General features: G+C 35.1%; 1 protein-coding gene across 4 annotated transcripts; it reads right to left on the bottom strand.

Moving 5' to 3' along the window:
* Positions 1–8,971: 8,971 nt before the first annotated feature.
* Positions 8,972–26,845, bottom strand: LOC113440048 (uncharacterized). 4 transcript variants are annotated; one of them, XR_015739913.1, is made up of 10 exons: positions 26,770–26,845; positions 23,877–23,939; positions 21,746–21,865; positions 19,905–19,987; positions 17,455–17,595; positions 15,933–16,070; positions 13,504–15,541; positions 11,512–11,552; positions 9,908–11,042; positions 8,972–9,679 (listed from the first exon to the last, which is right to left on the bottom strand). XR_015739913.1 is itself a non-coding variant. In XM_087915345.1 (10 exons), the coding sequence occupies exons 1-10, from the start codon at positions 26,824–26,826 to the stop codon at positions 10,916–10,918; spliced, it is 2,730 nt and encodes a 909-aa protein (XP_087771471.1). In that variant the 5' UTR covers positions 26,827–26,845; the 3' UTR covers positions 8,972–10,915. The 4 variants fall into 4 exon arrangements, 3 of the variants coding, with proteins under 3 accessions (XP_087771471.1, XP_087771473.1, XP_026561989.2); XM_087915345.1 differs by having other exon boundaries at positions 8,972–11,042; positions 13,504–14,405; positions 14,484–15,541; XM_087915347.1 differs by adding an exon at positions 23,616–23,734 and having other exon boundaries at positions 8,972–11,042; positions 26,770–26,785.
* Positions 26,846–27,599: the final 754 nt, after the last annotated feature.

Raw genomic sequence — 27,599 nt, 5'->3', positions numbered from 1 at the left:
TATGGCTTATAGATTTTCTCGTATTGCATAAAAATTCATCCAATAATCCAGTACACACCACACTGAGTTTTAAAAAGTTAAGCATATTTACAGCATTTTTTTTAAAAAAAGCTTTTAGCAAGTGCTCCTCTTTTAATGAGATTTGTTAGCATGGTTTGTGGTTTAGAAATTTTTTACCCTGCATGATGTCAGGATAAATTAACTGCACATATTTTATTAAATCATTATAAACTATTTTATATTCATTATATTTCACTTAATTAATACATATAGATATAATTTTACTTGCGGAACACATGGAAGTGACAAACTAAATGGAATAAGTAAGAGTCAGAATTTCAGAAAACAGTGGATGTTAGTGTGGAGAAATTTCAGATATACTTAAGGGAGACCTCAGCATACCCTTAAATTTAAAACATCCATCTGATTATAAAGCAAGAGGAAATAGCATGTAGGTGAGAGAACTACAAGTAGGGAAGAAAATGGAAATATGTTATCACCCTTCTTTTTCCAGCATAGAAACCAAGCAGATTGTTAGAAATCTCTAGAATAGCAGGAGCTGCTGGAAGGCATTCAAAGCTTAATCTCCTCTGTCAACTCACCAAAAGCTAATAAACTTATTTTTTTGAGGTTATTAATCTCTAAACCCTTTTTTTTTTAAGACTGTTTTGATGTTGACTTTCATCCAGCAATTTGCTTCCTTCTCGGGATATTTAGTATATTGTGTTCATAATATTGTTAATTATATTGTCAAAAATTAATATAGTCAGCCAGTTGTATATTTAGCAAATAAAAGCTTTTGAATAGTTTCAATATACGTTCTAAAGGATCTTGCAGGGAAAATATTATTTTTTTGATTTTTCAAGTATGCAGTCTGTTCGCTTCTTTTTATATTTATCTAATTACAAATTCTAATGGAATTTTAGTATATAAAAATTAGAATTGCAAATTTCTAGGAGCATGCGCACAGTTCTGCTGCCTGCTTCCATTTTGATGAACATGTCTAAGTCATTCCAATAGTTGCAAATGTCAGAGTTAATAAACAGGCATTTTGCCTTCAGTCAACCTAATTTGGACTTTCATTTAGAACTGTTTATGCTGTTGCATTCATATAAATACTTTGGTCCTCCACTTGCCAAGTCGACATTTCACCTACTGAAATCTATGGCCCTTTCAAGTTCTAAGTTCAAGGTTGGGATGTTTGATAATGTACATACTCACATTATTCACATTTATATATTTTTCATTATGCACTGTGCAGAAAATTCATGAAATATTTGCAGTGAATTATCTACTTATTTGTAGTATTTCTTTTCCTTTTATATGTAAGGAGCATGTTTTCAGTTAAAAGCATATAGAAAAATGAAAGTACAGCTCACATCACAATTAGACTAAAATTGTGCTGAGGTGCTGGGAGACCCAAGATAGAAAGGTCTGAATCAGAGGTGGGCGGAATAGTACTAGAGATAGGTAATACAGAACAAATAGGTTTGATGAAATACCAGAACTCAACTTAAAAATCTTAAGAATCTCAACTTAAAAATATAGGCAAAATGAAGCTAACTGGCAATCAGGAAGAACTGATTTACCATCACAACGTAGGAGAAACAGAAAATGTTACAAAGCCATAGAAATGAAATCAACATTTAGTTTCACTTCAGAGATGTAGGCCTGAGTAGTAATTTTCAGTCTAAATTATGTCATTTAAAGCTTTAAATGTTGACTAAATAAAGCCTTTTCTGTCAACTCTTATCCTGATGACAAATCCTCTGGCTGCTGATGCCATTCACAATATATTCTTCATAACCCCAATGTAGATGGGTTTAACTTGACAATTTCCAGTCAGTGGCTTCTATTTTTGAAGAGTATGCATTTTGCATCACAAGCTTTGATTTATTAGGATCTATTGTTTCTCCTATCCATTGGTAATGTCTTCCAGTTGCAGGTGTATCTGGAAAGATCAGTGAGGGGAAAATGACAATTTCTATTATGTCATCAAAGAATGTGAATATGATGAAAATACACATATTTCCATAATATTGCATTTACAATATTGATCTCATTATGGCTTCTTATTGTGCCTATGTCTGATTTGTGAAGATAAGAAATCAGCACGCCCTTTTTACAAAATATATACTACTATTTTTCTAAGCTGCCTAGTGCCAGTGATTAGATCCTCATGTTATGCTAATCCATAAAATGGTTTGTTGGGTTATGTTATTGTATATTGTCAATTTTTTTTGTAAAAAATACTGCAATTTGTGTGAGCTAATTCAAGAAATATGTGAACCCTATTTGTGTATTTGTTTTAATGATTTCTCTGATGTAAGGTATCAATGGAATAGGACACCTAAAACAGTGGATTATATTTTTACACCTTTACTATTTGCTTTATAGTATTCTTTGCATGTTGGAATACTTCTCTAAAATTATTTCTTTTTAGGTGCCTTTAGTCCAGAAAGACTGTTTGCCCTCTTTTGCTAAAGCTATTTAAATTGTGTACATCTGCTGTATATGCCCACTGTATGAGCAAAGAAGTTGATTTCTGGGGCTAGGTTTGCCCTCCTAAGAATATGACCATTCATTGATTAAATACCTTATTTGGTAAGATTCTATAAGTTCAACATTATAACTTGAAATTCATTTTTTGAAAATGACAAAAATGTCTATACTCTCTATCAAAATACAATTTTTTCAGTACATGTCATTTAATTTTATTTTGTTACATAATCATATTTTTATATTCTTAATATTTTGGAAATGCAATTATACATGATTAGTAGTTTTCTGTCTGTAGTTAAATTATATTTACTTTGATTTGAACTATCATCCTAAAGAAAGTTGTCAGTTTTAGAGTATATTAATGAGAATTTTATAAAGCGGCTTGATTATTAAGTTTCTGAGTCTGTATGGAATTTTTATTTCCATAGGCCTCTTATTTATCTTTTCTGAGCAACACATTAATGCTCACACAGTGAGGAATCTATGCTGCCGTCTTCAGGCAAGAAAATGAGAAAATTCTGCCCATAATTCCAGGTCACGGGTGCTTCAGTGGTTATATATAGATTCTATTTCTTCACTCACTTGAGTAAGACAGCAGCATTATTCTTGAGAAATTACATTCCAGTGAATTGCAGTTGCAATTATGAATAAAGAACAACTTTTTGTATACCAGGTTTTCTGCACCCCACTGAGAACGGGGTGATTCCAAAATGATAGAATGTGCTAGGGTCTAACACGGCTGGCTGACTCACTTAATGGTATAAATGTTGATAGAATTATCCTAATGATGATATTTCTCTAGTTCAGGGATGTCAACTTACAGCCCACAGGCCAGATGCGACAAGCTCTGGCTGAGTTTAGCAAAAGGGGGAAGCCATATGTCACGTGACAACAAGAGTTTGACGCCCCTGCTTTAGTTCAACTGCTTTGAGCTTTCAAGGCCTAGAATTAAATCTGAGGATTTTCAATCAGATGACTTTTCTACAGGATTACAATGCAATTTATTCATTGGTTACAGTTTGAGGATTGTGTCCCTAATCAGAATTTCTCTTGAAACCCTTCCATCTAAACCAGTGAAATTTACTGTGGAGTAAATGTGTTTACAGTTACAAAAAAAATGCAGTCCCAGGTTCTTTCTTAGTAACTGGCTGATTTAATGAAGACACATGGTTAGAAACTGCACTCAAACCCAGTTGATAGGGTCAACATTTATTTCCACCTTATTGTGTATCTGCAGTGTAAATGATTGCTATCTTAAATGATGTATGTTACAAGTTACTGAAGTGGATCTCTCAGCTACTTGGAGCTGAAATAAAATGTAGTATGTAGTTAAAGTGTAGAGATCTGACCTCTTGCAATTTTATTTTTTTAATGTTCATTATAGATTGTGAGCTGCCAATCTTATTAGACTAAAAGGTTGACAGAATTTTAAATAAATCACCTGAACGAGCTGCATAATATAATATTTGTATTTTGCCACTAAAGAGACAAAGCTTGTTGGATGTAGTATCTTTTAGATCTTGTTTTTGAAAAGAACATAGGTGAACTTGAAAAGTTTAAATAGAGTAAAATTTATAGAACAGTACAATGTAAAAGATGTTGTGGGAAATTAGTTACATTTAATTAGCTTCATTATTTCCTTTTACTTTTTTGTAATCTTAGAAATATGTCCATGATTTCTGATAAATGTTAGCTTTGATAACTCTGTATATAAAAATAAAAATATGTGACAATGATTTAATTCTACATATGTTGAATGGGATGCCAAGGAAAAAAGCATTCTTCTATACTTCTAGACACAATCTATTCAACAAAAGATATTTGATTGAGGATAGTCACTACTAGTATCTGTAGTTATCGCTGCTGTTAGCAAAACAGAAGATGTGATATAAAAGAATTGCCTAATTGTTGAACTACAAATTATAACAGCACATTTCATATATATACTGAGCTGAAGTTCAAAAGCATCAGCTTCATGAATGATCCATGCTTTAATTTCAATAACAAATTATACTACAATACTAGACCCCTGCTTGTGTATAAAGTTTTGGAGAAAAATTGTGGATTAAGGTAAGAATTGTTCTTCTCAAATCTTAGTTTCTTTTTGTTTTCTTATTATAAAATAAAAGAAGGCGAGAAGTGAAAGTGGAATATTTATGAACCTGTTAATTATTAGAAGCTAGGGGTATTTATGATTTTAAAAAATATGAATACAGTGTCTCTGCACCTAACTCTATAGTTCAACAGGGACTCAGTATGTTCAGAGATTCTTTCTAAGAGGACATACTGATTAAACCTGAAATACATGGATGTTTATAAAACATTGACCAGCTTTTAAAATTATTTTATTCTGGTCATTAGCTTTCTTATCTCTACTTCCATGCCATCAGTCCAAATTGAAAGCAATATAATTTTAGCCTTCCACAAAATCTGATGAATCAAAACATTATTCTCAAGGTTGAAAAAAAGGTTGTTAGAATTTGGCCTGAAGATAACATGGATTACCACTGCTATAAAAATCAACAAGTGAAACTTTGCCTACGAAATCAAACCATCTACAAAAGAGAGTGATCATGTATCACAGAGTCAGCCAAAGATCCAGTTGCCTTTAATTTAAAAGATGTGGTTTCACCCCAAATATTGCTACTACTGATAGTGTGCTGTGAATGGGAGAAAGTCAGGCATACTTTTCTGAATAAAATCTTCCAAAACTTGTAAGAATGGATCTGAACTCTCCAGTGCAATGTAAGGGAGTATCATTGCATCTAATATGTTTAGAACTTGGTATCTGTGCTTAATGGACCTTGTATATTATGCTGTTTAATCTGGAATTATTTTCTCTGTTCTGTTAAACACAACCCTTAGAATTATGCCATTAGGACACTTAATATGAGATGGCAGCATATTAAATTAATAAATAACATCTGTCCTAATGAAGTCACTTTTATATCAAAAGCCATTTATGATTGGCTAATTTTCCTTAAAACTGTTTCCTTAAACTGAAAATGGCACTTTCAGTGGAGCATTAAATGAGATAAAAGATTACGCTATTCTTTAGTCATGTCCTGCTTTTTGGATAAGAGCATCAAAAACTGCTTCAACTACTGTTTCTTTTCAAAGCTGCATAAATCGATGTAACATAGTTACTGCTGTTTAAAGAATTTGTGTTTCTCATTCAACTAGGTGATGTTAGATCAGTTTGCAACAAAACATCATGGATCAAACTGCCTATGTTCTGCTCTTCAATATTTGTTACAAGAGGTTGTTTTAGAGTGTCCATGCTATGTTATATCTACATTCCGCAATCATGACAATGCTGAAATTCTGTGAACACTTATTACAAGTAGTTTTGTTAAACGAGTTTAGAAATGTACTGTATGAAACAATAACATTTATGCCTAGAACTTATATTAACTATTTTGAAATATTGCGTACAAAAAAGTATTGGTGGGCTGCTTGGACTAATCATATACGTATCTCTACATTGCTTAGATGTCCATATTAGTAGATGTCATCAAATCTGCTAATTATAGAAGTTTTAAGAAAGTTTGATTAAAGATTTGAATGTTTAAAAAAAGATGTGCAGAAATGTGATAATGCAGTCCTGTGTGGCTTGTCATACTTCTTTATGTCATGGAAATAGTCTATTGACAGGCAAAAGCTTGAAGACCACCTGCAAATGTGTTCACCTTCCTGTCAATTTTAAAGCAGGACTCCTTGATGTAACAAATGGACATCATGGGGAAGCGAGAGGAAAGTGATGTCACATGCATCATGACAGCAAGCAAATTATTCAAATTATGTAATTCATGGTGATGAATTTATGTTATGATACATTTGATATCATGATTTCTGCCGGATACTTAGGATATTACAACATTGCAGTTTATTTTCATGCTCACAGAAATGCAGATATTTAGAGCACAACCCTTTAAATGATTGAGAACAAACCTTCCTTAGTTGAGTTTAACACCAGATATGTATAAAGGAAACAGCCAAATAAGAGGTTTAGTGTTGCTTGTTAAACAGATTTTATATTTAAGTACTACAATATAGATGAGTTGTTGATAAAAATGAGATGTTTAGATTTGCTGTTTGAGACACAGGTATGGAACTGGATATTTTTCTGTTTGCAAGATCAAAAACTATGTACAATAGTTGAAGATAAGTATCAGTATGAGAAATTACTATTAAAACATTTCAAATATTATTTTTTATTTTAATTAGATGAAAAGCATTTTGAAAGAAAGTATGTCTTCATATATTTTAGGCACAAATCTCAGCTTTACTTTTATAAACTTTTAACATTGTAATGCAAAATTTTCAAGTAAAGTATATTAAATTGACAACACAAAGTTTTCTTGTCTAATTTTATCACAGTTTTTTGAATTGTAGTCAGTCACACCAACACAAGTCAAAACATTCTAACTCATGTTATAGCACATATTTTCTTTTTTGGTTTGTTTAGGAAGATTTCTATAGTAGGTAGGGTGAAAGTAGTTCTTTATGTGTACAAATACATAAAGCACAATGTTCTTGTTTGCTGAATGTGTAACATCCAAAGTAGACCATTGAATTTCCAACTGAATATATTTTGCCACATATTTCTCAAATCATATAGCAATGATTTGTGTAAATATACAACTAATTATTGCCTTTCCTTCAAAACATAACCATAGTCATCAACCCCAACAGAATTTTGTTGTTTGTGGAAATGAGATTTATACAATTCATTTTTCATGAAAAGCTCAGTTTTTGCTTCCCATGGAATTTCCACTTTTTAGTTTTATTAGATAATCCCAGATTAATATTATGTATTTATTTTCTTCAGGCATAAATTTTTTATGTTCACCATTTATCCTCTTTGTGACATTTTTGTAAGCTAAAAATTCCCTTGTGTTGTAACCTTTTTGTGTAGCTACAACCACCTCCTTATTTTCTCCCTCCCTCCCTTTTCTTAAAAATGTAAGCCACCATATAGATAATCACCTTTGTTGATGGCAAGTGTTCATTGGTTATAAAGCACATGTTTCAATATCCTATTCCATTAGGAGAAGACTATATCACTCTTTCCTAACTGGCAGAAATTCTGAAAAGTATTTCCTGATGTTTCCAGTTTATTTATTTGCAGAGCTTATTACTTACAACTCTAGAAGCAGCAGAAACAGATACCTCTAAACCAAGACAGTTCTGGGAAAATTAATCCATCTTTAGATTTAAATGTCGTCTAGTCAGAGCTGAAGAAGCTTCTTGGGTAAGAAGTGAAACGTCTTCACAGAAAGTCCAGTTGCCTCTTGAAAAAGCACCTTTGGGACAACCATGACCTGGATGACTGAGAGTCTCCATAGACACACTGGTTTTAAACTATGAATTCAATATTAAATCAAAATTAATTATTACAGATGTTGAAAAAAAGCATGAAAGAACACCATCAACTTGCTGCATAGGAAACTGTAGACATACAATTTCTTTTCAGTATTTCCAGGATGAGATTCCTTTCATTGAAGAATGGCTGATTTTGCCCCAATGCTGCTCATTTATTGGGAGATAAGGAGTTTTCATTGTGCCTTCTCACAACTAACTGATTTTCATTGAACCCTCTTAGTGTTCTTCTGCCTGTCATACATTTTGTCTTTATAGTACTCCTACAGTATATTGTAAATGACTCTTGTTAGGCTACTTAATTATTTTGTAATGCCATCTGGTACATCATAGACAACCTGAAAGAGCAACTGGAACAACTATGACCACAGTAAACACAAAAATACTCATAACTACCATCAAGAAGGAAAACAAAATTCCAAACCAAACTACTCAAACCAAACTCCACAAACAAAGAGATGACATGAATCCAAATAGTCTACAAATCCCAAAAGAAGAACAGGCAAATGAAAAGCAATGGGCCCAGCCTCCCAAGCTTCTAAGGGCACCCCAAAATACATAAGCCCAGTATACTCTCTATCCAATTGTATCATTACACAAAATGTAACTGAAATAATTACAAAAAGGCCTTGACGCTCAGAGACTGAATATTCTATCAAATACAGTTATTTCCAGAATATCCAAGAAATAATACAAATCAGAGGAACATCCATGGATTCACCATTCTGACTCATAGCAGAAATCATAATGCAGTGTCTAGAAACTCTTAGCACCATGATAGCACACCTATGGCACGCGTGCCACAGTTGGCATGCAGAGCCATTTGTGCGGGCATGCAAGCCCCAGGCAAACTTACCTCACTATGCATGTGCGTGCCTCCCAGCAGATTTTCAGGTCTTTTTCAGCCTCCCAGAGGCTTCCTCCAGAGGGAAGCCTCTGCAGCCTTTGGAGGCCAAAAACAGGTTACTTTCTGTATTTCCGGAAATACCAGAAGTGACTAAATGTGTCTATTTTTCAGCCTTCAAAAGCTGTAGAGGCTTCCCTTGAGCCTCTGGGAGGCCGAAAAAGGCCTGAAAATCAGCTAGGAGGTATGCGCAGTGCAGGTAAGGGGGCAGGGGGGATAATGCACGCATCTGTAGTTCACAAGCACATATGCAATTTTTGGCACAGGAGCCCAAAAAGGTTAGCCACCACTGCTCTAGCACTTCTACATAAAGAACCAAAAGTTTGGATCCAATATGCGGATGACATCATCAAAATAAAAAAAAACAAGGGAGGACGCATAGAACAAAACATCTTCAAAGGAATAAAATTCACAAGGGAAGGAGAAAACAAACTAATCTGCCTGGATATCCTCATCAGCAGAGGAAATGAGGGCACATTAGAAATGCAAGTATGTTTAAAAAACAAAGCCAACACTAATCAAGTTCTCTGTTAACAAACTAACAATCTAAATTTCCCCAAGAGAAACTAGATCAGGGGTATCAAACATGATTTCATTGAGGGCCGCATCAGGGTTGTGTTTGACCTCAGGGGGCTGGGGTGTGCCTGGTCAGTGTGGGTGTGACCAGCTCAATGTCAGTTGTGTCGGAGGTGCCTGTGCTGGCCCAAGTGCTCTGCCAGTGAAAATTGGCTCATGAATTCCATTTTTGGCAGTGATGGCCTACAATCCTCTGCCAGTGAAAAAGGAGCTTGGGAGGGCCGCCAGCCGGTCCTTCACTGTTTCCAAGATCCGGCCTGCAGGCCTTGAGTTTGACACACCTGGTGTAGATGACTGCAAATCCAAAGCAGCAACCTAGAACACCAGACAAGGGAGCAAAATAGATAATATCACAATTTTTCAAAAAATGCCTGGCAACTCAACCTACTACAGTGCAATCAAAACAAGCTACAGAACAAATAAAAATTTCATCGAAAATATCTCTGAAACAATTAACAGACTACTATAACCACTCAGCATCACAATAGTACACTAAACCACTAAAGCCCTGCAATATATAATTATATGTAGTCCTCAACTTACAGCCATTCACTTAACAATGATTCCATTATAATGACAGCCTCAGAAAGAGTGGCCAGCAAGGCACTTCCTACCATGGCAGATGTTACATGCACACATACACAGAGTTCTCGACCTATGACCACAATGGAGTTTGCATTATAAGTTGTGACAGTCATTAAGTGAGGGGATCAGTCGCTTTGCTCAATGACCCCAATCCCTGCTCTCCTTGATGCAGTTGTTAAATGACCAATCAGGTTGTTAGAATGCTGTGGGGAAGGCCCTGATAGGTTTAGCACAGGCCCAGGACTACCTGTCCCAAGGCCTTACCTCCCACTCCAAGTTACTGCATGATTTGCTTTACACCCCTCAGGATTGAGGTTGTTGAGCAAATAGTCATATGAAATGTCAATGACAGTTTTATTCAACAAATGAGATTCTTGTTGGAGTCTTATCTGTAAACCAAGAGACTCAACAACCCAAGAAGAAAAACATTATAGCAAATATACAATATAAGGACTTGTAAAACCCACTATGTGGAAAAGATGGGCAGAATTTTAGCATCCATTATCATCATCAATCATGAACACTAAGTAGCAGTGAGAACAGAATGAAAGCAGATTTGAACAAGCGCAACTAGAAATGACCCATGACCACCCTCATATATAATTGTTGGAAGAGAAAGGTAGACAACTGCAATTTTCAGTAAAAGCAGCTGGAGGAATGGGTCTGGACTTTGCATTTTACTTTACTATATATCTGGTGTTTCCCCTACCCCCACCCCTTTAAAGAGATTGGAACTTTCCCTGTTTTTCAATCTTTCCTGCAGTCAACTTGTTATGGAATATCTACTTCTTTTGTCCTTAAAAAGAACTAACCACATTTTGTTGTGAAAATCCAGCTATAATACAGATTTGGACTACATTAAAATGAAAACAAGAACAAATCAAGATTTTGATTATTATACATAATATATTCTTTTTAATGTCGCTATAATGCCAACTAAAGCTTTTTCATCATGGTCCTGTAAAGTTAATAAGGTCTGAGGCCTTGCTTACTCACTACACAGTACAGTCTAACATGTATATAAATAAAAAGCAAAATGAACAATGCCAGGAGAATGAATCCAGAAGTCTTCGATATTTGTCCCAGCTTTTTTCTGAAAAGAACAGAAAAGTTCATTAGGAAATCTTTGCTAAATCACTCTGCCCACTAGCCTTTCATTGGCTGGATATTTTCCAAACTGTATCATCTACCAGGATATTCAATTGAACCATGTTAGGAATTGTAGCCTAATGTATCTTGAGGGCATCAAATATAAGCTCATCAAATTCCTGATATATTTTGGGATTTACTGTGATGGAAAGTTAAGCATCAGGCTGAAAGGAGGACTATAGTGGTCTCAAAGAGCAATAATTAGATCACTTTGTGAAAAAGCAGTTAGCTTAAATGTAGCATCAAGCATAGAGAAAGAATGAATCTTAAGAGGGAACCTTTCATTTCCAATCAAAACATTTTAAAGGATAGGGACTTTTCAAATATTTAGAGGGAACAGAAGGGAAATATACTCAAACCAGATGAATTAAATATCTATGATTACAGTCCATATTAGGTAGAATAAGACATACCTGCAACACAAGCTCAGCTTGTCTAGTTTATTCCTTAAAGTCTGGAAGCCATGAGGGGCAAATAACAAAACAGTAAGTGAATAGATTTTCAGGCACATGTATTGCATTAATAACGTATAGTCATTGCCTAAATTACATGATCTTAGCAAATAATTTGATGGTTCAAATTCTGATTACCAAACATACTTTGAGTCATTTAAGTATCTCTCATCCAACTTGGCACTATTAACATGGCACTATTCTCTTAAATATAAATTTTAAAACATGCAATTCTAGATTTCACATATTTACAAGAGGCCCTGTGAAATCTTCACAGATTTTTTTACTTCTAATTCCTCAGAAATTGCTTTTGCATTTCTCAATTTCTCAACTGTTCAAACTGCTTTTATGACCAACCACTATTAATTGAATTTTTCTCCACTGTTCTCTCTATATAAGTAAGCATTGCTCAATCTTTTTAACCAGAAGAACTCAGAAAATAATTTTCAAATATCAGTGAATGCCTAAATAAAATATATGACTTCTACAGCTGGCATTATATGGTGCACAAAGTAATATATATTATTTACCCCTAGCCATCTCGTAGAATTCTATATTATAATCTCGCATGAAATCCTTAGCCATCTCTTGTAGAATCTAAGAAAGGCCGCTCTAAATTAGCTGCTTGTTTGGCTACATTTCTGAATCCCCAGAACAGAAAGGGGATTCTCCATGTCCTCCACAGGATCCATTTACTGATGTATAAATCATTCTTTTGAAAGCCAAATAATGCTGTCTAAAGGTAACGTTTCCATCACTCCTACAGGTTAGAAAAAAGACTCTCCATAAATGTAGGAGCTCCAGTCCTACTTGGGCTTTTGAATTTAAGTTTCAAAAGCAAAAGATGCAGTGTTATATTATACCTCTAGTGAAGAATATATCAGGGAGTTTTTTGTTCCTCATTTTGAGTATTCTCCACACCAAAGATGGGGCACAACAAACCATTCTTATGTTTTTAGTTCAACTCCTAATAAACATAGGCAGCCAAGATGAAAGATACTTAGGCCATCACTGATGAGCAAATGATGGGCCCCCATGTTCCTTATGTGCACCTAATTAGGAATAATTGTGCAAGGTTTTACAAAGGAATTGTTTCCAAATGATGGAAGGACTTAAAAATTTATATTCCAAATTACTATTGAGCACTTGGTAACAAATCAGGAGGAGCCTGGTAGGGATTTTTCTAACATTTTGCATTAAAAGGCATCAGCTTTCATGAGCCGCAGCTCACTTTATCAAGCACTTTTTGATACTCAGAATCTTCCTTTCTCATTCAAACTCTCCTGCCTCTTGTTCGTTTGGGGCTTCAACTATTTTTTATTTAGGTCTACATTTTTAACCTTTTAGTTTAATATAATTAAATCCCAACACTGGATTAAATCTTTTTTTTCCCCTTTGAAATTCATTTTATGCAAACATTTGCTATGACTTTTTTCTTTCCAAGTTGCCCTTTGAACATAGCTTGCTCTTCAGAAATAGAAACAAAATTATTTCCCTTTTGGTTCAACACATAAAGAAAAGAGAGAGATAAAAATCCCAGGAATAATTAAGGTAAAGGTTCCCATCACGCATACATGCTAGTAGTTTCCAGATCTAGGGGGTGGTGTTCATCTCCATTACAAAGCTGAACAGCCAGCACTGTCCAAAGACATCTCCATGGTCATGGGGCCGGCATGACTAAACGCCAAAGGTGCATGGAACCCTGTTACCTTCCCACCAAAGTGATCCCTATTTTTCTACTTGCATTTTTACATGCTTTCAAATTGCTAGGTTGGCAGAAGCTGGGACAAATAACAGGAGCTCACTTTGTTTCACGGTGCTAGAGATTCGAACCACCAAACTGCCGACCTTTCTTGATTGACAAGCTCAGCGCCTTATCCACTGAGCTATTGCATCCTTCAGGAATAATTAGCCCACCCTTAATATAGCTATTTATGTTGGCTGTTCATATACCTGTTTTTCTTGAGAAGAAATTCTTTTGGAAACTGGTACTTTTGTTGTCCATATTTTAGGATTTTCCCCTCCTGTCATATCTTTTAATATTTCGTCCTGCAGACCTTGAACAGATGCTTTAAGCCACTCTTCCACATTTAGATGGGATGTTTCAGGCCCTCCCTCTTGGAACTGATTTAAGGTTATATCAAGCCATTCCTTTACATATGGCATGGATTCTTCAGGACATCCCACCTGAATATTTTGTACAGATTCTTGGAGCCATTCCTCCAGGTTGTTTCTGGCTCCTTCTGAAGACTCTTGCTTGAGTCTTTTCAAAGATGTTTGCAGCCATGCTTGAACACCTGTTCTAGATGCAGTAGAACTATGCTCTCTGGAACTTGCTAAGTTTGCTTGCAGCCATCCATTCCTCAAACTTCTTTCAGATAAAGCAGGCTCTACCTGAATCACTCTCTCCCTGCTGTATTCCAGGCTGGCTTTAGAGGATTGCTTTTTGAAATCCTGAATGCCTTTAATCGATGCTTCAAGCCATTCCTGGGGATCTAGATGTGGTACTTCAGGTCCTTCTGGTTCAAGCTTATTTATAGATATTTCAAGCCATTTTTTGACATCTTGTGCAGCTCCTTCAGGACTTTCCTGTTCCAGGTTTTTCAAGGATTCTTGAAGCCAATTTTCCAGAATTAAGTGGGATGCTTTAGAAGATGACAGACTTTCTAAAGATTTTTGAAGCCACTGTAATATATTTTCCAAAGGTTTTTCAGAACATTGCTTCTTGAGGTCCTCTGTTGATTTTCCAAGCCATCCATTATATATGCTGTCTTCAAATTTTACCTTTGACTTCTTTAGATCCTGAATGTTTTTAATAGATGCTTCAAGATATTCCTGAGTTCCTAAATACAATTCTCCAGGTCCTTCCTCTTCCAGATTCTTTATAGATAGTTCAAGCCAATTTTTAGCATCTTGTTGAAATGCTGCAGGACTTTCCTCTTCCAGATTTTTCAAGGATTCTTCAAGCCATTTCTTCAGAACTGGTCTAGGTTCTTCAGAAACTGAGAGATTTTCCAGGGATCCTTGAAGCCATTGTAATACAATCTCTGCTGGTCCTTCAGAATATTGCTTCTCCAGGTTTTGTATTGATTTTTCAAACCATCCATTTCTTAGGCTATTTTGAAAAGGTATATTAGACTTCTGTAAATCCTGAATGCCTTTAATAGATTCTTTAAGCCATTCCTGAGCATTTAAATGAGATGCTTCAGGTCCATCCTCCTCAAGGTTATTTACAGATGTTGCAAGCCATTCTTTGGCATTTTGATTAGATGTTTCAAGACTTTCCTCTTCTAGGTTTTTCAAGGAGTCTCTAAGCCATTTTTCCAAAACTGGTTCGGGTTCTTTAGAAGATGACAGACTTTCTAAGGATCCTTCAAGCCAATGTAATGTATTTTCTATAGGTACTTCAGAACCTTGCTTCTTCAGGTTTTCTATTGATATTTCAAGCCATTCCTTTTTTAAGCTACCTCGAGATTCCGACTCATATTTCTGAAGATCTTGAATACTTTTAATAGATGCTTCAAGCCATCCCTCCACATTCATTGGGAGTGTTTCCGGCCCTTTTTTTTGAAGATTATTTATGGATATATCCAACCATTCCTTTACATCTTCCCTGGATGCTTCTGGACATTCCTTTTCAAGATTTATCACTGAAGCTTTAAGCCATTCTGACAGGGTGTGTCTTGATATGTTAGAGGAATCTTCTTTCAGGTTTTTTAAAGATTCCTGAAGCCATTCCTGTACATTTTGCCTAGATTCTTTTGAATGTTTGATTTTGAGATTGTCTATGGAAGCTTGAAGCCATTCCCTTTTTAATTCATTTTCCAGCATTTGAGGTTTCATCTTTTCAAGACATTCTTCTGGTTTTTCAACATCTGCCCTTGTTTGCCAGATAGTCACCAAGCATTTTTTGTATTCTTTGCTCACAAGTGATAGTAACTTGTCTCTACACATCAATGACCTACAACAGTCCTTTCTTAGTGCTCTCTCTCTAGAAAAATCAGAAGATTACATATGAATCTTGACCAACAAATATCTAATTTGCTTATTAGACAACTGTGCTCTGGATCTCAAGTTTAGTTTTATTTATTCACTTATATCCTAATTTTCTCCAATGTAAACGAAATGTAAGGTGAACTTTCATATTTTAAACTTCTTAACACTCCTTTTCAAATGATACAGTAATATCATTTTAATTAAAAAACCAATAACAGAGTCTAATCTAGCAAAAAGAAACCAGATGTGATATATGTTTTTCTCCATTCTTTTTTGCTTACAGTACCTGAAAGTCTCCATGTATAATGTTTATTATGTATTGTGGAGCTGAGGAGAATTTAATATGAAATTCTGGAAGGGAAATCAGACTATTTAAAAATGGTCACCTGTTCAGTTTTTCCTCAAACTTTTCACACAATTGCTGCTTCTTCCAACGTAGGCAGCGAATAATATCAGTAAGCTGCTTTTTCTCACAGTGGAACTCTTCTATATCCGTCAGCAGATGAGAAATTATGACTTTCTTTCTGTAAAACATCAATAGTGAATATCAATGAAATATCAATAGTGAAAATAATCCAATTCATTTTTACTTGAATTGATAAGCTTGTTTTTAAATTAAAAAATATTAAACATACCATTTTATATGTTTATTGTTACATATATTTATATATTTTAATTATAACAGATAACAGATAATCAAAGTTGGAAGGGACCTTATAGGTTATCTAGTCCAACCCCCTGCCCAAATGGCAGTCCAATTTCTTCTTGAAAGTCTCAAGTGATGACGCTCTCACAACTTCTGAGGGCAAACTATTCCATTGGTTGATTGTTCTCACTGTCAGAAAGTTTCTCTTTATTTCCAAGTTAAATCACTCCTTGTTCAGTTTCCATCCATTATTCCTTGTCTGGCCTACAGGCGCTTTAGAAAATAGTTTGACCCCTTCCTCTCTATGGCAGCCCCTCAAATATTGGAAGACTGCTATCATGTCTCCCCTGGTCCTTCTCTTCTCTAGCCTAGCCACTGCCCAATTCCTGTAACCATTATTCATGTTTTAGTTTCCAGTCCCCTAATCATCCTGGTTGCTCTTCTCTGTACTTTTTCTAGTCTCAACATCTTTTTTTATAATGTGGTGACCAAAACTAGATGCAGTACTCTAGATGTGGTGTTACTAAGGCTGTATAGAGTAGTATTAGTACCTCACTTGATCTCGATTGTATCCCTCTGTTAATGCAACTTAATTCAGATTTGCTATTTCTATTATAACAGCTAGCGGTCTATCCTATGCTTTATTGATTTATTGGAAAAAATCAGAAATGTTCAGTAAAAATGACAAATCAGTAAATCTTTTCAAATCATGTATTTCCATTATATTCTTTTAATGGATTGGATTAGTTACCTCAGCATTCATCATTATATTTATAAAAGTTGGAGTATTTAAGTACAAGTTAATGATCTTTAGCATTACTTAATCTATTAATACAGGCAAGGATTTTTTATTTTTATTTTACATTTCATAAACGGTGAAACCAATTCAAAAGGCTTTCCAAAAGCAATAAGTTATGAATGAAAGGTATGGAAAAAGTCCTCTCCCAGTTCCCAAATGCCAAAGCATCAAAATATCCCAACAAGTTGCTTTCTGACCGAAAGCCTTTTAGGAAACAAGGACTTTCTGACATCAGATAAAGACAGATCTACATGTTTAAACAGCCAAATGTTTTTCAACAAGTTGAAAGGAGTCACCTCTGATCCCACCCACCCCCACCCCCACCCGCCACCCCCAATGTTCATTTGGGCATTGTAGCCAAGCAGAGAATATTGCATGATAGATGCCCGGGGAAAAATATAAAAAGAATTTAATATGATATTCTGGAAGAGTAAGTCTGGATTGCTCTCTAGAAACTTCTCACCTGTTAAGTTCTTCTTTAAGGTATTTATTGTCTTTCAAGATTTCCTCCTTCTCTACGTCTAGTTTTTCAATCTTGCATCTGAGAGACAAATTCTCTCTTTTCAGTTTGTATACCTGTAATGCTTCATCTGAAATGTTCCTTCTGTAAAATATCAAGGCCAGAGTGAAATTAGCCCATTTAGCTTTTTTACTTGCGCCATCAAACTTGTTTAAAATTAAAAATAATTAAAAATATCTGATACTGTCTTTTGCTATATATATCCTCACATTTTAATTAATTCAGGGATGCTATTTCTAATACATTAGTAATTTCTTCATATAGTTAGCTTTGCTTTAAAGATTTATTGGATATTTTAGAATTGCTCAGTAAAGTGAGAAATGAGTAAATCATTCCGGACTGGAGGTATAACTCTGGTATTATCTTAAAGAATTTGATTAGCTACTTCAGAATTAAGGTTAGCCTCTTTATATTTATAAAGTTAGATTATTTAAGTACAAGCTAATGAGTTTTATTTCAATATTTAGCATTACTTCACTAATTAATACCACTGAGTCTTTAGATGAAAACACATTTTCTTTCTTACATTCTACAAAAGGTACAAATCAATTCAAAACAATTCCCCAAAAACAAAGAGAAGCCATAGATGCAGAATACAGCTCCCAAATGCCAAGCTGTCAATTTAGCATCTTGCTTTCTCATCAGTTAAGACACTATCTTGTCTGGCAAATAGTATAAGTCCACAAATCAAATTTGAAATCATGTGAGAGGCTACATTAAAAATAATAATCAACTATTGCTATTTCTAGATTTTCTTTCAAAGCTTTGCAGTTTTGACTATCACTCTTCTGATGTTAACAGGAAGATGCATGAGAATTAATTTCTGAGGGCTGAAATAGGAGGAAACCGAGAACTGCAGAGTACAAATTACGAAATGCAATCACAGATCTCTTGAGTCATAGATGATTTGGCCCTGAAGATGCCCTGTGAAGAGATTGATGATGACTGATACCCATCTGAGACCAGCTCTCCTTTTTTACTATTGCTTTAATCGAACACAAAGTCTCTGGAAATGAAAGCTTTTTAGGGTATGAGCAGAACTGAGTTGTTTCTGGAGATAAAGAAAGCTTCAGATGCTTGGAAAGCCAAAAATTTTTCAATAAGTTGAAATGAGTCACTTCTTATTTTTGAAAATATCTAATTAAACCCGTAATGTATGTTCAGGAGGAAATACTAAATTGAATTTAATATAAAATTTGAAAGAGAAAGTCAGGATTTCTCTCTGAAAGTTTCTCACCTGTTAAATTACTCTTTAAGATGTTTCTCTTCAGAGCTCTTCCTTCTCTCCATCTAGTTTTTCAACCATGCAACTAAGTTTTAATTTTTTAATTTTTAAAAAATCATTTCTATTTTGATGTGAACAGAAAGACCTTGTCAAATTTACGCTGGTGACCTTCCAAATTCAAAGGACTGCAGCCAAGTCCATTTCATTATTCCAGAATTGCCTTGATTAACCATTCAATTAATATTCAGCTAGAACAAAACCTTGCCAATTATTTTTAGTTGTGAGAAATTAATAATTACCTTATCTTTAGCAGAGATAAGTTCATCCTTATCTCTGCTAAAAAATTTCAACTCTTCAGTTCGAGAGTTATAATTCCCATGAATGTGAAGATATTCTTCATACTCTTGCATTATAATGCATTATAATGCCAAACTCTCCGAAGTTCTATTTCTGATGTTCATTTTTTAATATACAATGACCAATTCCATTGTCAAAGTGGAAAATATGAATATTATGTTCATATTCTACTTACTTAATAGGATTATACAAAGATTTAAAGGAGTGCTTCCATGATGAAGTTCTCACTACCCCATGATAACAACTTCCTGGATGAAGTTTTGATTACTACATAACATATTCACAAAATAAACTAGGTGATCACTAAGAGTCAACACTGACTTGATGGCAGATGATCAATCAAGATAATAAACTACTGATTACAAAATACTTTTCAGAAATCAGAAGATATGTAAAATGTTTGTGGGAGGTGTATGATTTAGAATACTTATGTCCTATGTTTTAATATACAATTATTGGCCATTATTACATGTTATTTTATAATTTATCATCTCATTCAATTGGAATAGATTATATAATTTGGAGTATTCTCTACTCAGATATACAAATAACAATATACAGAGTATTTAAAACAAATAAAATTATTTTTAATCTTACATATTTCAGTAAGACTTATTTGGGAAATTAAATATCTTCCTTCAAAACTCCTGGGACATTAAATAATTCTGTTTCACTTGGGTTTAATCTTGTTATCCCACTATAAATGATTGGCATAAGTTCAACTTTGGCATTTCGTGGATATAAAGCAACATGACACAAAATCCAAGAACTCTGGGCAACTGAAAATATTTTCAGCTATGCCAAAACTTACCTAAAGTCCTGCACTGGAGCATACTTCAGGTGTTCTTCCGGTTTTATCTCCATCAAACTTCTTTCAGTTGTAAGACGATCTTCCTATAATATTAACAAAAAAAACAGTTTAAAAACAAACAAACTTAATTGTCAGCAATTAAGGACACTCATTTTTCAAACAACAGTTTTCTCGTTGACGGGGAGTTAACCAATGTTTCTCCACCCTCAAATCTTAGATGTCAACCAATACCTTGGCTACCTAAATTCTGCAGTTTCCTAAAAGTAGACACCTACTGACTAAAATATTTATTTTGAAATTGCTCTGTCTGTATTGACAATTGACACAATACAAACTGTGTAGCTGCAGTGTATGCTGGCATAATTTGCCTTTTCCTTTTTCATCTCCTCCTTTTTATAGCTGCTGGGATGGAATATTGAACTGCTCATTATTTTGAGATATTTTAGTCATTTTAATAAAGTTGTGTATTCCTTAACTAATTATTTCCTCAACAATACACCCTTTTTCTCCCACAATCACAGAAGCAAAAGGGGAGAAAATCTTATTCTTGATAAGTTCATTTGCAATCTTAAACTGTATCGAGTTGCATTGTAAGTCTTCTTCCAAAGCTCATCAGCAAATCAATATTAGATCACATTGTTCCTTTTCTTTAGATTCGCTTTCTGAAAATGAATAAATCTACAATACTCTGGGTTTAAAGTCATGCCAGGGACTGGAAGTAAACTGATTTCAAAGGAAAATTTGCATTAATAACTAGATGCAGAATTGCAGACTACATTATTAATAAGTGATTTATTTTCTCAACCAGAAAGACATTGATTTATCAGTTATATGATGTTTTCATCTATGCATCTATATCTATTTGTCTGTCTATAATCATCTATCATGAGAAGGGGAAGCGGGGCTTAAGCTAAATATGGTGGGGAGGAAATACTGTTGTCTTGCCCTGTGGGGTTATCTTTACCTCTTTGTGTGCCCAGATCTTGATCTCCGATGGTAGGTCCAGGTCTGGAAATTTCTACATCTTGAGAATATTTTTATGGTTTTGATTCAATTGCTGAAATCTGGCAATTTCCTAGCAAGTGACTATTTGGTCAATTTCAATCCAAAGGTGAACATGGACGAAAATGTTTTAGGAGTCTTTTGTTTTATTGCTTAGGGTTTAGGCTGGTTAGTGAAGGTGAGTGGTTTGGGTGGCAAGGGTTGTGGGGACTTTGCCTTCTCACATTATCACAGGTTGCACTATTTGTATCATATTAACAACATTAAATTGTTATTAACAGTGAAAACAGCTTGTTTAAGGCCATGCAATAAATCCATGATAACACTGGAGTATGAACCCATATATTACTCAAACACCAAAATGGGTTGTTTATCATATATGGCTAAACCAGCAATTTTATCTTATTTTGTTGCAACAAGCTTTAATCCTAGAAACAAGAAATAGGAGCAGATCTCCTAAACAGATTCAAAGTCAAATAAATACGTGGATTAGTTACAATCACTCTGTTCCTGAGTTGAGGCCTGATCTGTTACAGTTCCATGAAAAATGGAATAAAATGAGGAAGCCTAGTACTGCCCCACTGATTTTCAGTGTTGGGATTTGTAGTCATTCGAAGCTTCCTTCTGTCTCCCAAAATGCTTTTTGGAAAAAAGAGCTAAAAATTTCAATATCTGTGTGAGGCCCTCTGATCTTTGCAAAGGCCACTTTTGCAGGAAACAATGCGAACAGAATATATCCTCCAAAAGTGAAATGTATTTTCTTTCTTAAAACTAATCAGTCCTATATGAAATATCACTGCATTTCTCAGTTATGTGTACTCAAAAGATAAATTGCCTACCAGGTGGTGACATTTGGTAGAGCAGGAATCATGGCATGCCACTTCCTGCTGGATCACATGTGTTGTAATGTCTTCCTGATGTCTGGAAAACTGATAGTTGTGTGATCTCGAAGTATGTAGCTTAAAAGCAATTACAGTAATAAAAATTAATAAAATATGCTATAAAGCATATTTTTACAAAAAAGTTCATTTTTTTGTAAGTAGATTCTGCATCTCTAAGCCATTTCATTATCATTGTTGATGTCATTGTTATCACACACCCATACACACATACACAAAGGTACATCGGATTTATCATATCAGATTTATCTCCTCTGTCACTTTCCTGGTGGCATCAAGAATAACCAACCAGACTTGAAATGAGATCAACTCAATGGAGTCTATAAATTAAATGTCTCAGGTAAATTTGTTTAAGCTGAATAGTGTGGACATGCTATGTAAATTGATTGATTGATTCAGTTTGCATAGGATGCATTTCAAACCAATGAGTGGCAAGCAACTATAAAACCAATGAAAACGTAACATTAATTGTGAGGTTATGTTTGCATGACACTTTTCCTTCATTAAGAAGTATTTGTTCAAGGAGAAATATTTCATAGTTATGAGAACAATTACTTAATTCTGTTTTCCATAAACTTCTATATGATGTCAGCACAGAAGATGATGTTAGTCTATACTCTGTACTCCGAGGTGCAGAAAAGCATATGTGTGCATCATTTACATCTGTGCGTGTCAATATATGTACACCCTTGGGCAACTCTTAATTGATTGCTCTAGATGGACATTAGGGGCAAAAAAGTTGATTCACCCTGAGGTGGAAAAAGAAGAATTTATGATGAACTGTACTGCTGTGACCTAAACTTTTGAAAGAGGAGAACATTGGATGACATCATGGAGTGCCCTTAAAGCAATCAGCCTTTGGAAGGAGTGCTGGTTATGGTACCCTGAGTGATCCAAATTGGGTGAGTGGATGCAACTTATCCATTAGCCTTCCCCATTATGGAAGCAAGGAAAGCTGTTAGAAGTGTTGGGGGAAATAAAGTAAAGAAAGTATGTGGGGGGGGGAGATAAGTAATCAAAGGACGAGAATCAAAGGAGGAGGGAAAGAAGAGGGGATTTTTTAAAAAAAAAAGTTCCTAAAGATGGAGAAACAACAAAGATCCTAAGCTGGTTTTGTTAGACCCTGGAATTGAAATTTCTGTTATTTAATTATTTCTTTTAGGCAGAAAGCAAACAGACTTTTGACTGGGAGGCTTCAGTTCCAGAGGGAAGAGACATACATATTAGCGCATAGGCAAAGACCATTAGGTCCCCTGTAATCCCCCAAGAAACAATATCCATTCCCAAAGACTTTTGAAATGGGGGTTATAGACATTTTAGCAACTTAGAAAAGGAAGGTATTCCAAATAAATAAATAAACCTCGTTAGTAGCCCCCTAATTACTCTCAAAACAGATGAGATTTCAGAGCATTTATCCAAGCCTGAACTGTTTTATGCCTCCATTCTTGAACAAAGCACACAGAAGGTTTTGGACCTCATCCCCCCTTTAATTTCTTTATCCCCAGATCAGGAAGTTTGGTTTATTAATGGGGCATCACAGTGGGAGGAACGGATATGACAGATCTCTTAGATAGCCGTTTCTATCACAAGCTTAAAATTATGCGCTGCTTTACTAAATTATTATAATGCACAAGAGGCAGAATTAATGGCTGCCTAACACTTACTGCAATTACACAACAGATAAAGAGGGGGAAAGCATCTGCATAGTCACAGTCAGTGAGTATTGGCATTGCCCATTAAAATACTAGGAAGTGTCAGCTTTAGGCAAATTGGTAAAAGATACAGAAATAAGGCAGGATTTGTGTAGTACCTGTCAGTAAACCTGAAAAACTCCATATACTTGAATAAGGCTCACTCTGGTTTAATAATTGGCCTTCTGCAGAGAAGCAGAGATAGATGCTGATACAAAAGAAGATGCCCAACAGGTACCTGCACCAAGTGACCAGTGACAAAAATAAGGAGGAAAGGGGACTACACATTAAAAAAATGCATTCCATTTTAACACCTTGAAGATGAACATTGTTTTGATTTGCAAATAAATAATCTAATCAAAAGGACTAATATGATATACCTCAATACGTCTCCTTGCTTCTATTAAAGTTGTTGTTGATGATGAACCGTTAGATAGTTCTTTCTGCAACATTAACCAAAATGCTGTTTTAAAAAGACAAACTTACTGTCAGCAATTAAAGACACTAAATTTTCAAACAATGGGAGTGAGATGATGCTAACCATTGCTTTCTATTCTCAAATCTTATGTGCCAGCTGATACCACTGGAATCTAAATTCTGCACCCTCACTCCTTAAATAATTATTGTTTTCCATTATGGGCTTTTTCTCTCACAATCACAGAAGTAGAGAGGAGAAAATCTTATTCATGCTGAATTCATTTGCAATATTAAAACTGAAGTTCAACAAGCTCTAACTTGGACTTGAACATTGGACTTATTATTAAATCTACCTTGTTCCAGTTTTTTATTTGAACTACACTTAACCAGCAATATATAGTGACTAACATATGATCCATAGGAGGGAAAAATCTAAAATCTATGAAATGAACAAGTGTAATATATGTACAAATTTACCTCGTATCCAAAACATCTTCATATTATGGTCACAACTTTATGAAATTTAGATCAGTTTTATCATTTCTCTCAATAGCGATAAATTGTAAAATACACCCAAATTTTATAGAATTGTATCTCCTGCCTCTGATTTCATTATTTTATTTTATTATTATTTTTCTGGGGTAGCAATCAGAGAAGATGTATTAATCCACTTCTCAATTGCTTCTTTGACTAATTACTAGTTCAGCTGCTAGTTAAATCAACTATTTTTAAGCTTGAGATTTAATCCTTTAATTCAATGCAGCAAACTTAAATCCGGGAAGCACAGAATTCTTTCTTTACTCTTGCTACTTCTCTCCCCAAGCATTTTATGCCCAAAGCATATTGTTTTTTCACATGACCACCATAAGTGAAAGAAACACCCTTGTTTTGATAAACTGACCAACAGTTCCAAGAATAATTCAATATACCTATGCCAACCTAACTGGAGTCAAGTGTATAATTTTTCACTGCTCTTCTTGCACTGAAAATGAAGTTAATCCACCCAAATCCCATAATTCCTGCCAATATATTTGTTGTGGCCTGCCGGTGGCTGATGGAGTTGACAGCAGAGTCGGACAGCGAAGAAGTTGGGGAGGAACCTGGGCCAGTCCTGGAGGCTGGGGAAGGTTCGGACGAGGGCTCTGCATCAGAGGCAGAGATGGGGCCAGGGCAGGCTAGCAGTCATCAGCTGCCTTCCGGCTTGGACAGCAGTGAGGCGGGGGAGCTACTGGAACCAGTTCCCAGCCCGTGCATGCGCAGAACTGCCAAAAGGAAGGAACAATTAAGAACTCGGGGTCGACATGGGAGAATGGCCCTTCCCATAAAGATTAAAAGAGGAGCAAAAGGGGAGGGGGCTTTTAGTAGGAAACAATTCGTTCATTTGTTTGTTTGTTCCAGCCTTATGAAGATCTATGTGTTTAACTTAGAGGCTCTATGCCAACTTAGAGGCTCTATGTGTCACACAGCATGTGGAAATATTTACTGGGAAGCTTTCCAAGGTAGATAAGGTTTGAGCTAATAATTATACTTTTGCAAGACTGTTTGCCAGGCCATTGGCTGAATGTGAATGCAATACATTCACATTCATTTAATAAAAGAGGTTTTGCCAGGACACAGAGTTGCTTAGTGTTTTTTGGGGAAGCCTAGGACAGAACATTATTTCCCAGAATATATTGATCCTTTCCCCACCCAAGCAAGATTGGATGAAACCTCCATATTTCAATGGAACATCTAACATTGGATTATTACTCTGATTTTCACTATGTTCTTTATAAATAAAGAACTTTTCTGAAATACAAAAGGATTAAAGGGGATACAATCTTGAGTAAAGAGCAATGGGGCAGAAGAAAGCCCTTCTACTATAGCCTCAAACAGCAAAAATGTGGATGAGTTCTTGAACTACAGGTAGTCCCTTGACTTACAACACTTCATTTAGTTAAGTTATAATGGCACTGAAAAGAGACATGACCATTTTTCACAGTTACAATCTTTGTAGCATCTCCATGAACATGTGATTAAAATTCAGGTGTTTGGCAACTGATTCATATTTATGACCATTTTATGTTTGAAGGCCACGTAATCAACTTTTGCAATCTTTTAACAAGCAAAGTCAATGGGAAAGCCAGATTCACTTAACAACTGAATTACTAACATCAATTGCAATGATTCACTTAATACCTGTGGCAAGAAAATTCGTAAAATGGGACAAAATTCATTTAACAAATATTTCACTTAACAACATACGTTTTGGGCTCAGTTGTGGTCATAGGTCAAGGATTAACTGTATTCTAGTTATTCTTTCTCTATGTGCATGCTTTCTCTATCACTGTGCATGTTTTAAAATATTTCAAGGGCATCTCTCCTTTCACAATTTATAATACTTTAATCAGTACTAGATTAGCTTGGAGTGCCCCCAAAATGAGGGATTATTTTGTCTTTTCATTTTAAGTGGACAGTGCAGAAAAATGAATATCACTCATTCTGTGGTCATGTAAACTCTCCACTTGCAACTCTGGCCTATTAAATTTGTTAAATCAATGTTTACAGTGATGTAAGGGCTTGAAAAGCATTGATCCATTGATCCAATTCATATAGCTGCCCAACGTCCGATAGAGATTCTGGGTAGTTTTTCTTCCCCTCAGTCCAGCCTTTTTTGATTCTGGAAGTCCCTGAAGTTTTATTTCCAAGGTTTTAACAATCATCTATTATCAATCTGTCTGCCTGCCTGCCTATCCGTTCATTTACGCATCCATCTACTTATCCATACATCTATCTGTATCAAATTTCTATATCAGCCATCATACTTGTCTGACAATAGCATTTAGTGTGGTCCACAAACAAGATGACTTGTTATACCTCATCTTGGAGACGCATCATGAAATTTCTCATTCTCCTCTTAAACTCGCCCTCCATCACACAGTTGTGACAATTGGCAACTAGAATAAAAGTTAATAGGTGAGAATGCAGAATAGCATTAACATTTTTAAAAAAATCAGAATATAAGATTGCAAGACTATCTGGTATAGCATATTGTATAGTATTTAAAATGCATTTGCTCTCTAGTTCTTCTAATCTGAATGATCCTTTAGGATAACTGTTGAACTGCCAAAGAATGTTCCTGTCCTAAAGGAACTAGAGCAGAGGTCTCCAAACTTGGCATAGCTGGCTGAGGAATTCTGGGAAATGAAGTCCACAAGTCTTAAAGTTGCCAAGTTTGAGGACCTCTGAACTAGAGGAATAGCCACAATAATGAAAAATATGTATACATGAAATAGATGCTTTCATGTATTTTCTAAAGATAGAGAGTGATAGCTGAATAGTCTGGAAATGATGCAGGAAATCTTACATTTGCCTAATAGATTTGTCTCAAAAAGCGGCACATCTGGTTCCTCCTGCAGATTTCAGTATCTGCAGAAACACATTCGCCTAAGTAGCCAGGTTCTAAGATTTTTAAAACAAAGAATTCCCATATGGCTCATTTAATAACCAAGGGAAACATAGTGAGATTTCTGGAGAGCACCAGGTTGCCCATTCTATCAAGGAGTTCTTACTTTCCTTTTTTAAAAAAACTAATTATTTGATATTTGTTTTCCAACTGGTAGGATGCCAGGAGACCTAAGCTATTTTTCAATATCCTATAACTGACATGGATAATTTTTGATGGGCGAGCCAGGACAGTTTCACCC

Source organism: Pseudonaja textilis, chromosome Z, assembly GCF_049901715.1.
Source record: "Pseudonaja textilis isolate UNSWEBS1 chromosome Z, rPseTex1.2, whole genome shotgun sequence".
Taxonomy (NCBI): Eukaryota; Metazoa; Chordata; class Lepidosauria; order Squamata; family Elapidae; genus Pseudonaja; species Pseudonaja textilis.
The sequence above is the reverse complement of the archived record's forward strand: the minus strand, read 5'-3'. Positions and strand labels throughout refer to the sequence as shown.